Source organism: Melanotaenia boesemani, chromosome 1, assembly GCF_017639745.1.
Source record: "Melanotaenia boesemani isolate fMelBoe1 chromosome 1, fMelBoe1.pri, whole genome shotgun sequence".
NCBI classification, from domain to species: Eukaryota; Metazoa; Chordata; class Actinopteri; order Atheriniformes; family Melanotaeniidae; genus Melanotaenia; species Melanotaenia boesemani.
The window spans coordinates 43,220,430-43,237,285 of record NC_055682.1 but is presented as its reverse complement, the minus strand read 5'-3'; the positions used below and the strand labels follow the sequence as shown (position 1 = coordinate 43,237,285).

The 16,856-nt window shown below is 40.7% G+C and overlaps 2 protein-coding genes across 2 annotated transcripts in view; one reads left to right on the top strand and one right to left on the bottom strand.

Moving 5' to 3' along the window:
- The first annotated feature begins 264 nt into the window (after nt 1-264).
- On the top strand, nt 265-9,679 carry fgf19 (fibroblast growth factor 19). The gene is made up of 3 exons (XM_041992396.1): nt 265-590; nt 659-762; nt 8,837-9,679. The coding sequence occupies exons 1-3, from the start codon at nt 383-385 to the stop codon at nt 9,149-9,151; spliced, it is 627 nt and encodes a 208-aa protein (XP_041848330.1). The 5' UTR covers nt 265-382; the 3' UTR covers nt 9,152-9,679.
- A 5,170-nt stretch (nt 9,680-14,849) lies between these two features.
- Nucleotides 14,850-16,856, bottom strand: part of zgc:153993 (uncharacterized protein LOC767645 homolog) — a 55,868-nt gene continuing 53,861 nt past the window's right edge. The window contains exons 5-6 of the mRNA XM_041991016.1: nt 16,743-16,847; nt 14,850-16,658 (exon numbers count right to left, since the gene is read on the bottom strand). Coding sequence (XP_041846950.1) covers nt 16,560-16,658; nt 16,743-16,847 — 204 coding nt within the window. The 3' untranslated portion in view covers nt 14,850-16,559. The remainder of the gene's footprint in view (nt 16,659-16,742; nt 16,848-16,856) is intronic.

Sequence of the window (16,856 nt, the reverse complement as noted above, 5' to 3'; positions counted from 1 at the left end):
AACTTTCATTTAAAGGGTTAAAATCCTTAAAATTGTTTGAATGTTTGGTAGCTTTGAGCAGAACTGAAGTTTGGAAGTTTTCTAGCTGCTCTTTGTCCATAAGGAGCTGATAAACTGGACTGATGCCTGGTGGTTAAAGGTGAGGATTTACTTTGGAAATAAAGACCCCCACGTGGCTGGCAGCGGCCCTGCCCTGGGGGGCCAACAGAGAGCTGGGATTCAGTTGGATGACGTGCAGGGGTGTGTTGTGGTGTGTGCTTCTGAGAACTGGCTTTGGGACAGGCGGTTATCTGCAGCTGATAAGGGTCGTATTTAAAGGTTGCTTTAGGATGAACCTGACCGACTACCTGACTGCCTGCTGCTGGGAGCAACCTGAAGGACCATGCTGCAGCTTGTACTCGCCGTGACCGCCAACCTGCTGTGTGCTGTTGGAGTATTCTGCATGCCACTGCCGGAGCAGGGACCCCACATCTCTAATGGCTGGGGCCAGGTGGTCCGGCTCAGGCATCTGTATGCGGCCAAGCCGGGACTGCATCTGCTGATTGGGGAGGATGGACAGATCCGCGGCTCCACAGACCAAACTCTGCACAGTAAGTCCATGTTCTGTCTCTGGACATTTACTGGGATGTTTCCACGCTGATGAAGATCTGAATCACAGGTCTGCTTGAGATCCGTCCGGTGGATCTGGGTCGTGTTGTCATCAGAGGGGTCGCAACCACACGGTTTCTCTGCATAGAGAGCGACGGCAGGCTGTACTCTTCGGTAAGCAGAAACACGGAAACTATCCACGGGAATCTGTCCATGCATGTCCACATTTCCACATATGTTCATGAGGAACTGCAGATGGAACATCCCATCATCATGTCACCATTTTAACAGTTTTTTCTCTTATTTCACCCCCACACCCAAAACTTAATGGATCACTTAAGATTAATAAACTGAAGTCGACAGATAATCATTAATAACTGTGGTTAAAAACAGAAAGCAACAATCTTATACTTCATATCGATGTTTAATTGAGCTAGACTGATATTAGAATTAGGATTACTTAATCAGACTGACACAAACAGATACAACTGGGTCCAGTCTGCAAGGTGAAAAACCTGGACTACGGCTCAGGAACCACCATGTCTGGCCCACTAAACAAATGAGGGGCCTAACGGGGCCCAAAGTTCAGGAAGAAATGCAGATGTGGATCACATCTGGTGGATCTGATGTACTGTGGCTCATGTTTAGGATGAGCATTTTCTCTCCAGGATTCATTCAGTTTGACCTGATTTTGCTTTTTAATTTTTACTTCTTTTCCGTCTCCTACATGAGCCTCTCTCCAGCCTCCTCTCTCAGCCAATCAGATTTCTTTTAGGAGATTCAGCTCCTGTAAGCAAGGCCAGCTAAACCAATGAGAAAAAGAAGATCTTTCTTTTTTGTAACTTCCCTAGAGTATTTCTCTCTGGAGATAAGTTTTGGAGCCACAGGGCTGCAGTTTTCTATTAATAACCCAAAAAGCTGCTCTTTGTTTTAAATAATAACAATCACTGATGTCCGGAAGCATCTTCAGCTCATTGGAGACATAAATGTGTCCTTTCCTGTGATTTTGCTGAGTTTATGCAGTATTAATGACTAATAATGTGCACTGCGTGTAAAGTTTTTCCAGTGTCGCCAGTTAAACTGGGAGCTCGCTTAAATCTGCGCATACAGAACTGACTCTCAGCAAGCATAAAATCATTGTTATAAATACTTTCGCCTCTTTTCTGTCACTCATTTAACAATGAGATCATAATATTTATAGGTCATTAACTCCTCAGTGACAGCTGATGATTGGAGATAAATCTATTTTTCTTCATTTAAAAAGCTGAAGTTTCCAGACGTGTTCAGTTCCTGAAGGGTCTTCCCGAAAGCTCCGCGGTGACCTGAGGTCTCCTCCGTCATGTTGTCCGTCAGGAAAACATGGCACACCAGTCGGTCATTCATTCATCAACCTTTGTCCAGTGTGCTGCAGGGTGCAAAGTGAAAAACCTGAATGAAAAGGCCCAGCAGCAGCAGCAACAACAACCTTGGCCTCTGGCTGGCTCTCCTGCCAAAGCAAACAACCATCGAAGAACTCACAGCACCATTAACATGTTTTCCCTCTTTTCTTTGTTCCAATAATATGCTATTTAACTTTATAATACAATAAAGTAATCCAACTTATTCAGCTTATTGTCCAACGTCACCTCATGTTTTTAGAAGAAAAGATTAATTTCTGATTCTTTTTTCTGAATGAACCATTTCACCTACACTACCGTTCAAAAGTTTGGGGTCACTTCCCTATTGAATCCCATGGCAAAGTGACCCCAAACTTTTGAACGGTAGTGTATTTATTTTCATTTTAGGGTTAAGCTTCCTGTTAGCAGCTAATGCTAGTGATGCATTACAGCCAGAGGTAGGCAGAGAAACCAAGAAATATACTCAAGTAAAAGTTCTTGTTTCTTTAGATAGATTTAACTCAAGTACAAGGCAAGGCAGTTTATTTGTATAGCACATTTCATGTACAGGACAATTCAAAGTGCTTTACATAAAACAAAGATATTACAGCTATTTAGAAATAGTAAAAGGCATCAACACATAATCAACACATAATCACAATAAAATAATAAATTACATTAAAATGATTAAAAGCAAGATAAGTTAAAAAAAAAAAGTTACCGTGCAGATTTCATGCATAGGCACATGAGAAAAGAAATGTTTTTAACCTGGATTTAAAAATGTCTACATTTGGGGAAAGTTTAATCTCCACTGGCAGTTTGTTCCATTTGTTTGCAGCATAACAGCTCAAGGAACCATAACTGATTTAATGAGCCATTCGCAGTTTCACTGTACCGGCCATGTGTACTTAGACTTGCATGGCTTAATCTTTGAGACAAGAAAAAAGGAGTCAGCTAAATAATTACCCAAGTAAAAGCAAAAAAAAAGTACTTAATAAAAAAGAACTACTCAAGTACTGAGTACTTCCTGAGTGATGTCGGACTTGTTCTTTAAATGAAATATTATTAAATGAAATGTTAATAAAAAAGGAAAACCTAAATGAAGGCATCTACCACATTAAATAAAATACTTTCTTTTTTAGAACATGGTCTTCTGTCTGGCTGTCTTGGTCTTTCATAATAAACCTTTGAGACCAGCAGCGTTTGACTTTCTGACTGACCTGCTGTCTTACTCCTGTTTGCCAGAGACCACAACCCGCTTTCTCTAACTCCAAGCTGAGCTTTTAGGCTGAAATGTTGACTTGTTGGACACAGATTGCAGCACATGACATACACGCACCCAATTCATATACACTGCGCACACACACACACCCCTATGCTGATAAATCAACAAAGCTCAATATTCTACATAGACTAACATTCATACTCAACTACCAGCCGCCAGTCCAGAGCTTCTCTCTCCTGCCTTCATCTAAAGACTCAACACAACCAGCAGGACTTCGTTATTCATCTCATGTTAACCTGAAACAACGTGACTGAGTCATTTTATCAGCAAATAATTTACATGTCAGTTTACCAGAAATAGAAAATGTTAACATCAATATTTACTGCAACAGTAAAAACAAGGTAGTCAACAGCAGCTTCACCTCATGTGATTCTACTGACATTAGAAAATGAAAAAGATAAGAGACAATAGAGAAGATAAGAGAAGATAAGAGTGCAACCTTAACCCATAAAGGCCTGACCCATGAAAAAATTAAAAGAAAAGTCGAATATTTTAATAAATATGAGGTCTTTATTTGGCCCTTTAACAAAATGTAACAAAAACATTAACATTTTTTGGGGGGGTATCTACCATTTATTACCATGTGATATATTAAAAATATTATAATGTGGTTTTCTGCTTCTGGGTATCTATTAGGGGGCAGAAGACAAGTATCAGATTGTGTTCAACAGGATTTTGAGTTTAAACCATAAATTGAGGCAAAATGTCTCAGAAACCGTATGTGACAAATATGTCACATCGGGCTCTTATGGTTCCCAAACGTTTCCATGCAGCAGCCCACCTGTGGAGGTATGTTTGGTCCAGCAGGACCAGCCACAGAGTTCATGCAGTAAAATAAGCCAACAAGCATAAAACGCTGCAGCCACATCATTTCCACCCAGTAAAACACACAATGTTTCCTCATCAGCTTTAACCCTGACTAAAAAATGTTCCTCACTGGCCCAGTTTACAGCTGGTTCTGAGCTGGACCAGGACAGATGTGGACAGATGTGGACAATAGTCAAATGTACAGATTAGTTTAGCTGGGCAGCCTCAGTACTGACATATCCACCTGTCACTTTAACAGGGCACCTTAAATTACCTCATATTTTCTCTCTAATGCCAGTAAACCCACCACAGAGCCTATATGTCCTAGGCTGGAAGAACCAGTAGCTTTACAGCAGTAGTACCAGGGTCATTACTACAGCAGTAGTACCAGGGTCATTACTATAGCAGTAGTACCAGGGTCATTATTACAGCAGAAGTACCAGGGTCATTATTACAGCAGTAGTACCAGGAACATTATTACAGCAGTAGTACCAGGAACATTATTACAGCAGTAGTACCAGGGTCATTAAAACAGCAGTAGTACCAGGAACATTATTACAGCAGTAGTACCAGGGTCATTACTACAGCAGTAGTACCAGGGTCATTACTACAGCAGTAGTACCAGGAACATTATTACAGCAGTAGTACCAGGAACATTATTACAGCAGTAGTACCAGGGTCATTATTACAGCAGTAGTACCAGGGTCATTATTACAGCAGTAGTACCAGGGTCATTAAAACAGCAGTAGTACCAGGGTCATTATTACAGCAGTAGTACCAGGGTCATTACTACAGCAGTAGTACCAGGGTCATTATTACAGCAGTAGTACCAGGGTCATTACTACAGCAGTAGTACCAGGGTCCTCACTACAGCAGTAGTATCAGGAACATTATTACAGCAGTAGAACCAGGGTCGTTATTACAGCAGTAGTACCAGGGTCATTACTACACCAGTAGTACCAGGGTTATTACTACAGCAGTAGTACCAGAGTGATTATTACATCAGTAGTACCAGGGTCATTATTACAGCAGTAGTACCAGGGTCATTACTACAGCAGTAGTACCAGGGTCATTATTACAGCAGTAGTACCAGGAACATTATTACAGCAGTAGTACCAGGGTCATTATTACAGCAGTAGTACCAGGAACATTATTACAGCAGTAGTACCAGGGTCATTACTACAGCAGTAGTACCAGGAACATTATTACAGCAGTAGTACCAGGGTCATTATTACAGCAGTAGTACCAGGAACATTATTACAGCAGTAGTACCAGGGTCATTACTACAGCAGTAGTACCAGGAACATTATTACAGCAGTAGTACCAGGGTCATTACTACAGCAGTAGTACCAGGAACATTATTAAGCAGTAGTACCAGGGTCATTATTACAGCAGCAGTACCAGGGTCATTATTACAGCAGCAGTACCAGGGTCATTAAAACAGCAGTAGTACCAGGAACATTAAAACAGCAGTAGTACCACAGCAGTAGTACCAGGAACATTATTACAGCAGTAGTACCAGGGTCATTACTACAGCAATAGTACCAGGAACATTACTATCAGCAGTAGTACAAGGGTTATTACTACAGCAGTGGTACCAGGATCATTATTAAGCAGTAGTACCAGGGTCATTATTACAGCAGTAGTACCAGGAACATTATTACAGCAGTAGTACCAGGAACATGATTACAGCAGCAGTACCAGGAACATTATTATAGCAGTAGTACCAGGGTCATTATTAAGCAGTAGTACCAGGAACATTATTAAGCAGTAGTACCAGGGTCATTATTACAGCAGTAGTACCAAGAACATTATTACTGCAGTAGTACCAGTGTCATTACTACAGCAGTAGTACCAGGAACATTACTACAGCAGTAGTACCAGGAACATTACTACAGCAGTAGTACCAGGAACATTACCAACAGCAGTAGTACCAGGGTCATTACTACAGCAGTAGTACCAGGAACATTTTTACAGCAGTAGTACAAGGGTCACTTCTACAGCAGTAGTACCAGGATCATTATTACAGCAGTAGTACCAGGGTCATTATTAAACAGTAGTACCAGGATCATTACTACATCAGTAGTACCAGGATCATTATTAAGCAGTAGTACCAGTGTCATTATTACAGCAGTAGTACCAGGAACATTATTACAGCAGTAGTACCAGGGTCATTATTACAGCAGTAGTACCAGGAACATTATTACAGCAGTAGTACCAGGGTCATTATTACAGCAGTAGTACCAGGGTCATTATTACAGCAGTTGTACCAGGATCATTATTAAGCAGTAGTACCATCGGTCATTATTACAGCAGTGGTACCAGGAACATTATTACAGCAGTAGTACCAGGGTCATTACTACAGCAGTAGTACCAGGAACATTATTATAGCAGAAGTACCGGGGTCATTATTAAGCAGTAGTACCAGGAACATTATTACAGCAGTAGTACCAGGGTCATTATTACAGCAGCAGTATCAGGAACATTATTACAGCAGTAATACCAGGAACATGATTACAGCAGCAGTACCAGGAACATTATTATAGCAGTAGTACCAGGGTCATTATTAAGCAGTAGTACCAGGAACATTATTAAGCAGTAGTACCAGGGTCATTATTACAGCAGTAGTACCAAGAACATTATTACTGCAGTAGTACCAGTGTCATTGCTACAGCAGTAGTACCAGGAACATTACTATCAGCAGTAGTACCAGGAACATTACTACAGCAGTAGTACCAGGAACATTACCAACAGCAGTAGTACCAGGGTCATTACTACAGCAGTAGTACCAGGAACATTATTACAGCAGTAGTACCAGGGTCATTATTACAGCAGTAGTACCATTGTCATTATTACAGCAGTTGTACCAGGATCATTATTAAGCAGTAGTACCATCGGTCATTATTACAGCAGTAGTACCAGGAACATTATTACAGCAGTAGTACCAGGGTCATTACTACAGCAGTAGTACCAGGAACATTATTATAGCAGAAGTACCGGGGTCATTATTAAGCAGTAGTACCAGGAACATTATTACAGCAGTAGTACCAGGGTCATTATTACAGCAGCAGTACCAGGAACATTATTACAGCAGTAGTACCAGGAACATGATTACAGCAGCAGTACCAGGAACATTATTATAGCAGTAGTACCAGGGTCATTATTAAGCAGTAGTACCAGGAACATTATTAAGCAGTAGTACCAGGGTCATTATTACAGCAGTAGTACCAAGAACATTATTACTGCAGTAGTACCAGTGTCATTACTACAGCAGTAGTACCAGGAACATTACTACAGCAGTAGTACCAGGAACATTACTACAGCAGTAGTACCAGGAACATTACCAACAGCAGTAGTACCAGGGTCATTACTACAGCAGTAGTACCAGGAACATTTTTACAGCAGTAGTACCAGGGTCATTATTAAGCAGTAGTACCAGGATCATTATTACATCAGTAGTACCAGGATCATTATTAAGCAGTAGTACCAGGGTCATTATTACAGCAGTAGTACCAGGAACATTATTACAGCAGTAGTACCAGGGTCATTATTACAGCAGTAGTACCAGGAACATTATTACAGCAGTAGTACCAGGGTCATTATTACAGCAGTAGTACCAGGGTCATTATTACAGCAGTTGTACCAGGATCATTATTAAGCAGTAGTACCATCGGTCATTATTACAGCAGTAGTACCAGGAACATTATTACAGCAGTAGTACCAGGGTCATTACTACAGAAGTAGTACCAGGAACATTATTATAGCAGAAGTACCGGGGTCATTATTAAGTAGTAGTACCAGGAACATTATTACAGCAGTAGTACCAGGGTCATTATTACAGCAGCAGTATCAGGAACATTATTACAGCAGTAATACCAGGGTCATTATTAAGCAGTAGTACTAGGAACATTATTAAGCAGAAGTACCAGGGTCATTATTAAGCAGTAGTACCAGGGTCATTATTAAGCAGTAGTACCAGGGTCATTACTACAGCAGTAGTACCAGGAACATTATTACAGCAGTAGTACCAGGAACATTATTACAGCAGTAGTACCAGGGTCATTACTACAGCAGTAGTACCAGGAACATTATTACAGCAGTAGTACCAGGGTCATTATTAAGCGGAAGTACCAGGGTCATTATTAAGCAGTAGTACCAGGAACATTATTAAGCAGTAATACCAGGGTCATTATTACAGCAGTAGTACCAGGAACATTATTACAGCAGTAGTACCAGGAACATGATTACTGCAGCAGTACCAGGAACATTATTACAGCAGTAGTACCAGGAACATGATTACAGCAGCAGTACCAGGAACATTATTACAGCAGTAGTACCAGGGTCATTATTAAGCAGTAGTACCAGGAACATTATTACAGCAGTAGTACCAGGGTCATTATTCCAGCAGTAGTACCAGGGTCATTATTAAGGAGGTCAGCCTATTCAGGCCACTTTCGGATCCAGGTCACTGGGAATTCTGGCTGATCCGCTTCTGGGCTAGCTAACAACGTTTGACGTCACGTTTGATGTGTGATTTGTGAAACAGTCATACGGACCTCTAACAAAACAAATCAAATTGTTCCTGCACACCATGAAAAGAAAGAAGCAACGAGCGGGATGTGTGTCTTTGTAACGCAGTAGAAGTATTTTTCCTCCTTTTAAAAATACTCAAGTAGAAGTAAAAAGTATGTTATATTAAAATTACCTTTAAAAGTACAATTTGTGTCTCATCTTCTTTGTGCATTTCATGCTCACATTAACACGTGAACATGTTTTCCAGCACACGTACAGCAAAGAGGACTGCACCTTCAGAGAGCAGATCCTGGCAGACGGCTACAACATCTACGTCTCCAACAGCCACGGAGCTCTGCTCAGTCTGGGAAGCCACCAGCAGAGGCTGCAGGGCTTGGACCGAGGCCTTCCCACCTTGGCCCAGTTCCTCCCCAGGGTTAGTACCCTGAAGCAGACCCTGTCTGTGGGACAGAGTGGGTTTGATCAGCTCACAGCAGCACCCACAGAAGAAACTGTGGATGAGATGGACTCGTTTGGAAGACTCTCTCAGATCATTCACAGTCCCAGTTTCCACAAGAGATGAGACAGCAGCTGTGAGAAGTCCTGGGTTGTCCAGACACTCCTTCCTACATTCTGCAGAGCAGGGACTGACCAGAGGTAGGTCGTCCAGCACCTGGGGAGGCCAGGGAAGGCCAGTCAGACATGACTGAGCAGCAACCTGCAGAGTGGAGACTGATACCTGTACAGAGTGTAACGCTCCATCCCGCCTCTCTCAGCAAATTGGTTTGCATTTTCTGAGCAAACATGAGGCCTGTGACCATTCTTTTGCTGCGCGGGCTTGTTTCAAACTATATGGTAACGACTGCAGGATCAGCAGATCCAAAGGAAAAGAATGTGTCTGATTCTATGAGCTACACTACAGCATGAATACCAGCCAAACATGTAAGATGAAAGAGAAAGATCATGGAGGTGAAGATGAGACGTATTTTATTAGTAGATCGGGTGTGAAGAGAGTTGCTGAATAGTGACCAAAATGCTCTCCAAATAAACAAAAAAAATTGTATTTGGGTCACAATCTGAGTGCCAATATATTTCTACTGTCATCTATAATGAAAAAAATCAAGCAGGTACCATCCTTTAATACCTTGGAAGGGTCATCTGTAAAAATAAAAACCAAACCAAAGCCCGGTTTCCACCAGGACGCATGTTTCTTTCTTTTTTTTTTTCATCACTTAAATTTTTATTGCAATTTCACAGGTAAATGAAAAATACAGTACAATAGACTAGGAAGAAAAGAAAGAGGAAAGAAAAAAAATTAATAGTAAAGTAAAAAATAAAAAAATAAAAAAATAAAAAAATAAAAAAATAAAAAAATAACAATAACAATAACGGTAATTAATTGTCTGGAGGCGTTTTACTTTGGTTTTGAGTCCATTCTTACAGTCTAGGATTTGATCAGTTGGTGTCATGTTTCATATAGAGGTTCCATTTTTCCCAGTTCTTTTCAAATATATTCTCTTTGAGTCTCAACAGGTATGTCATTTTTTCCACGTCACAGATTTCCTGGACAGCCTCCAACCACTGCTCCTGTTTTGGAGTGTTCACGTTGAGCCAGTGTCTTGTAACCACTTTCTTACTTGCTGCAAGTAATATTTTAGTCAGGTACAGATCTTCATTCATTACAACCTTCTCAATATTCCCAAGATACATCACTGTGCAAGTATTTGGAATCTTGTATCCCAAGATGTTTTCAGCACCTGAGTTGACTTTTTGCCAGTACATTTTCATTTTTGTGCAGTTCCAAAAGATGTGGGTATGATCTGCCTCTACACTTCCACACAGTGTCCAACAGCCTTGTTGTGTACCGGGTTGTCTAGACTTTATCTTTGGTGTGATAAAATAACGAGTTAGATTTTTCCAACAAAACTCCCTCCATATTAATGAGTTTGTTGATGTGGATTGTGTCTCACACATATGATACCATTCCTCCTCTTGTATTTGGATTTTCAGTTCTGCTTCCCATTTTGCTTTTATATACAATGTCGATTCTTTCCTGCTCTCCCTCAAAGCTCGATAGAAAACAGAGGTGAGACGAGACCCTTTCTGTTTGTATGAGTCCATTATAACTCCAATTGCCTTACTTATAGTTTCATTTGGTCTCATCTCTTCTATGAAATAGTGTCTCAACTGCAAGTATCTATAGAAGTCTTTGTTTTCAAGGCTGTATTTTGTTTTTATATCCTGGAAACTTAGAAATTCACCATCTTTCGAAACTGTACATAGTGCCGTCATACCTTTGTTGGCCCATTCTTTGAATGCTGGATCATATGTCCCTGGCCTAAACTTAGAATCATACGCGAACCACCTCAGAGAGCATACATCCCTCTTAAGTTTGTATTTTCTTACTACAGTGCTCCATATTTCAAATGTAAATTCTACTATTGGATTCATAGCATGTTTCAAAGCAACCATCAAACGTTCATCCCCTACCAACATCTGGGTTGGGTAGCCTTGCACTTCCCTTTCCATTTCTTTCCATTTGGGCTCGTAGTCAGGTCTACACCAACAAGCCAGATATCTAAGTTGAGCTGCGTAGGAATATTCTGTGAGGTTAGGCAATGCCATCCCCCCCTTGCTTTTAGGTAGTTGAAGTGTTGTAAATTTTATTCTTGGTTTTTTACTACTCCATATGAATCTGGAAATCATCTTGTCCCAAGCTAGAAATTTGTTTTGGGGGATATTAATTGGAAGAGCTTGAAATAAATATAACAATTTAGGTAGAATATTCATTTGGACTATCTGTATTCTAGCACTGAAGTCTAATGGAAGGGCAGACCATCTTTCAATGTCTTTTTGGATACTTTTCCCAATTTCACTGTAATTGTCATCAAAAATGTCAGGAAGTGTTTTACTCAGAGTTACACCAAGATACTTCATTGTTTTAGAATTCCATTTCAAATTATATGCATCTGTTATTTGTCGGGATGGGGAATAATTTAACGAGAGAATTTGTGTTTTTGATATGTTCAATTTATATCCTGAATAATATTCAAACTCTTCCAGAAGAGACATTAGGTGTGGGAAACACACCTCTGGTTGTTCAAGAAAAATGACGTTGTCCGCGAAGAGGCCAACAGTTACACCCTGCAGTTCCCCACTCTGCCTTATTACCTGTGCTAAAGGCTCGACATACAAAGCAAAGAGAGTGGGAGACAGACAACAACCTTGTCTCGTCCCCCTCTCCAGCTGAATCGTGTTGGACAGGCTTCCATTTACTATAATCCTAGCTATGGGCTCTTGGTAAATATTTTTAATACATTGAATCACCTTTTTATCGAAGCCAAATCTCTTTAGTACCTCATACATGAATAACCAACTGACACTATCGAATGCTTTTTTGGCATCCAAACCAACCAGGATTGTACTTATGCCACTTTTTTGGGCGTTGTCTAGAATGTGGAGGGTTCTCCTAATGTTACCGTGCGCTTGGCGTCCTTTAATAAAGCCGGTTTGGTCCTCATCGATCAAATCTGGTATTAGGGCCTCAAGTCTCTTGCAAATAATCGATGTAAATAGTTTGTAGTCTACATTCAAGAGTGATATCGGCCGATAGTTTTTGCAATCTTCCTTAGCTTTGCCTTCTTTAGGTAGAACGGTAATAACTGCTTCCTTCCATGATGGGGGGGCCCCACCCCACCCCCCTCCTTAAGGGTCCCCACCCCCCTCCTTAAGGGTCCCCACCCTCCTTAAGGGTCCCCACCCTCCTTAAGGGTCCAATTAAAACAGGGCAGAAGCAAGGGTGTTAGCTCCTTTTGAAAAGCCTTATACCATTCTGAGGGGTACCCATCGCTACCTGGTGATTTGCTAGTTTTTAGCCTGCTGATTGTAAGTTCTAGCTCCTTAACTGTGATTTGTGACATAATAGCGTCATTCTGTATCTTACCAATGGATGGCAGGTCAAGTTTATCAGGGAAGCTCCTTATTGTCTTTTCATCGGCTGATAGCGGTTGTGAATATAGCTTCTTATAGTATTCTTCAAATATTCTTTGTATTTCCTCTGGTTCGTGCGCTAGTCGGTTAGTTTGAGGATTTCTTATCTTAGGAATTGTGTTGGCGGCCTGTTGCTTCCGCAGGCGTCTAGCTAGGAGCCTAGTTGCTTTTGGGCCTGATTCGTAGTATGTCTGTTTTACAAATCTTGCCCGCTTTTCTATATCTGTCCTGAGTATCTCATTTATCTTCTCCCTAACCTTCTGTTTTTGCTGTAATACAGACTGGTTTCCTGTATTTTTATGATTCTTTTCCAGTTCTTGTAGTTTTATTACTTTGTGTTTGTATGCAGCTAGCTGGGCCTTTTTTTGTGTTGCTGTCAAGGCAATTAGCTTCCCCCGAATGACTGCCTTCATACCATCCCACAGAATTGCAGGGTTTACTTCCCCATTATCATTCTCTTCTATATATCTTTTTATTTCTTCTCTTATCTATTCCACATTTGCCTTGTTATTCAAGATACCTGTATTCAGCCTCCATATAGTATTTATTTTCCTATCATTTAGGTGTATTGTTAAGCTAATCCCACTGTGGTCAGATATATCCGCTGCCCCTATTTTACATTCTATGACCCTATGGATTTCACCTGTATTAATTAAGAAATAATCAATTCTAGAGTAGGTAGAGTGAGGCACTGAGTAGTGCGTGTAGTCCCTTTCTAGTGGGTGAAGTTCTCTCCACACACCGATCAGTCCCATCTCCCGGGTTGTTATATTCATAAATTTGCTTAGATGCTTCTTGCTTCTTTTGGGGCTTGTTGTGTCCAAGTTATGGCTCATGATCACATTATAATCTCCTCCACATTTCAAAATACCTTCGGTTTCTATGGTGATAGTATCAAACAGAGTTTTGAAAAAACACATAGTAGAGGGGCATAGACATTGACCATTGTCACTGTTCTATTTTCCAGCTTCCCTTTAATTAATATGTACCTCCCTTCATTGTCCCTAACTTCTTTAAGACATTCAAATTGAATTCCATTTGCAATAAGAATTGCCACTCCCCTCTTTTGCTTAGGTTTGTAGCTACTGTAAAATGTATTTCTATACCCAAAGCGTTTTAGCTTTTCATGTTCTAGTTGAGGTAAATGGGTTTCTTGCAAAAAAAAAAAACTTGAGCCTTTTCTTTTTTCAATTTAGCCAGGATCTTGCTCCTCTTAACAGGATTATTCATCCCATTTACATTGAGTGACACCAGTTTTATATTATTAAATGGTATTTAAATGGTCCAATCCTGAATTACATTTTTTAACCTCCAGACAACTTAGAACTGCACAAACCTTAACCCTTAAACAACGTGTGCTAACTAAAAAAAAACAAAGAGAAAACAGATAACTCCCCGTTGGTAGGCAGAGGGGAGATCCTCCTCCAGGAGGGCCCCTCACTAGAGGTGAAACACGCTATTTCACACATCTTAGCAGTCCAACGTCATCCGATAGCTTGTGTTTCGTATTACAAGTGAAGTCTTTAGTCTTACTTATTTTGGCCCCATTCCAGCGTAAAAGAAATATATATGGCTAAAAAAAAAACTGACTTTGGTTTAAAATTTTTACTTAGTTTTCTCGTAAAATGATTATCAAATTTAAATTTTGCTTTATGTATTCATCTTCTGTTGTGACCATAGGTGAGGGTAGGAATGTAGATCGACTGGTAAATCGAGAGCTTTGTCTTTTGGCTCAGCTCCTTCTTCACCACGACAGACCGATGCAGAGTCCGCATCACTGCAGACGCTGCACCGATCCGCCTGTCAACCTCCCGCTCCATCTTTCCCTCACTAGTGAACAAGACCCTGAGATACGCGAACTCCTCCACTTGGGGCAGGACCCTATTGCAGACCTGGAGAGAGCACTCCACCCTTTTCCGGCTGAGGACCATGGTCTCGGACTTGGAGGTGCTGATTCTCATCCCAGCTGCTTCACACTCGGCTGCAAATCGCTCCAGTGAGAGCTGAAGATTATGGCCCGATGAAGCCAACAGAACCACATCATCCGCAAAGAGCAGAGACCCAATCCTGAGGCCACCAAACCGGATCCCCTCAACACCTCGGCTGGGCCTAGAAATTCTGTCCATAAAGGTTATGAACAGAATCGGTGACAGAGGGCAGCCTTGGCCGAGTCCAACCCGCACTGGAAACGACGCACATGTAAAACAAAACTGATAAAAATAAATGAAATAAATGAAAGATGTTTCTGCTTTTCTTTACATAAATATGAAAACATTTAGCAGGAAGCAGTATAAGGAGGATTATTTATTTTCCTTTTGTCCAATTTAACCAATTTTCCAAGTAAAAAAAAAGGTCACATTTTAGTAATTTCACCACAAACCAGTTGAATAACTTTAAAAAAAAAAAAAAAAAAAAATTACAGCTAATTTAGTCGTAAAAAATACTGACATTAACAGATATTTCTTTCATTAAAGTTTAGTTTTATTCTATTATTTTAAAGCAGACAACATGAATTAAAAGGGTCCCAGAGACACTGAACATGTTAGAAATTCACCGTCCTCCGTCATGATGTTTGCTGCCATGTGTTGATTCCCAGCGGAGACGTGTGGAAAACGGCTTTTTCGTCATATTGTTTTACAATCCCAGTTATTTCCTTGGAGGAGTAACAAATCATCACTTCAATTTATGCAATATTTTTCAGTTTAAATCAACAGGCTTGAACAGCAGCTGGCTGGTTCCAACCATGGTATCATGATGAAGGGGGAGGAGCCATGATGGATTCATTAGGTTCTGCATGGTGGGTGATTGACAGCTCCTCCATCATGCCACTACACACACCCATGTCACACTCACATTAACAGGGAGATCTCAGATACAAGCCATACATGTTCGTACATGACCAGATTAGTGTTTTTTTAAAGCCCTTTTCTGTTACACTGCAGCAATAACTGGAAACCATCCGATAAGACACTGGTCTGAAAAAACAAACTAGTAGCAATGTCTTTTTCTAGGTGAGGGAGGGAGGGGGCAGCGGCTCCGTGTTTTTTAATATCTGCATGCGGGAGGTCCCTGAGGAAAGTAGGTTGGGAACCACTGCGCTTACAAAACAACTGGTGCTATTTCTAGCAACATGGCTGCTGTGAAGAACATCTGATTTACATCTTTTAGGTTTTATCTGCAACTCCAAAGTGGTGCCATAAATTTAAAACATCACATTTATAACCAATTCATAAAAAAAGGAAAGCTTTGACCAAGACTAGCTGTCCACCCATCATTTGCAGCTCTTTGAAACTGAGATAATCCATTTTAGTGGCAATCTTGTAAAATCTGGAAAACTGATCTAAAACCACCTGATTTTTCTGATGAAACAAAAATATTAAAAATAATCTCCATAGTGATCTTTGTCCCTGCAGATGGTGTTCAGCTTAAAATAAATTAATTCAGCTCTCAAAATAACACCTGAATAAAACCTTATTTTGTATAAAAATACTAATACATACATACACATATATATATATATATATATATATATATATATATATATATATATATATATATGTATCATCATGACAACATATGTTAATTTTAAATGATTAAACTAAGTTAAAATGGATTAAAACATGTTGGGCTATATCACCCCCCTTGTTTGAGGTCTGGCTAATTTCTGTGATGTGAGGAGTCAGGTGGGGTCCTTGGGTCAGTCTGATGACAGTTCCAGTACGTCCCACATCCATAAACACATCTCCTGCTGACAGGCAGTGGCGCTAACAGCTGGGAGTTTTCAACATGGCGGTCGCAGCGTGCTGCTGTTAATCTGTGGAAGGATCAGATTAACTGGAGGAATACTCGGATTCTGAGAGCACAGCTGGTGGCAGAAGAACTTTTTTCTTCCTAAAAACCTGAGAATAGAGCTTTGAGTCCTCTGGCGAGTGAGATGGAGGCTGGAGAATAAAACTGTCTTTATGAAGAAGGATGTGAGACTGAACCGTGGTGTCTCAGTCTCAGCGTGTCCTCCGGTAGTAAACAAAGGCTACCACCAACGCTACTGATGCTACAACGGCTAATTTCCTCCATTGGGAAAAACTCCTGACCACTCCCTCCTGCAAACAAAGAAAGCAGAGTTAGGAGTTGTACATCCTCCTGATGAGAGTAAATACACATCGTCATGACAACGAACCACTTACCCAGCCTCCCTGCTGCACGAGCCAGGAGTAAAGTAGCTCTCTGATGACCTGAAGAACCCAGCTGATGACCGTTCTGATGTTTTCTAGATGGTTGGTGGTCAGAGCCTTTAAAAC

What these genes read in the sequence shown, in the direction of transcription:
- fgf19 (XM_041992396.1), top strand. Translation starts at nt 383, where the DNA reads ATGCTGCAGCTTGTACTCGCCGTGACCGCCAACCTGCTGTGTGCTGTT. An exon ending in CACAGACCAAACTCTGCACA is followed by an intron (nt 591 to 658) that starts GTAAGTCCATGT and finishes TCTGAATCACAG; the next exon opens with GTCTGCTTGAGATCCGTCCG. An exon ending in ACGGCAGGCTGTACTCTTCG is followed by an intron (nt 763 to 8,836) that starts GTAAGCAGAAAC and finishes CATGTTTTCCAG; the next exon opens with CACACGTACAGCAAAGAGGA.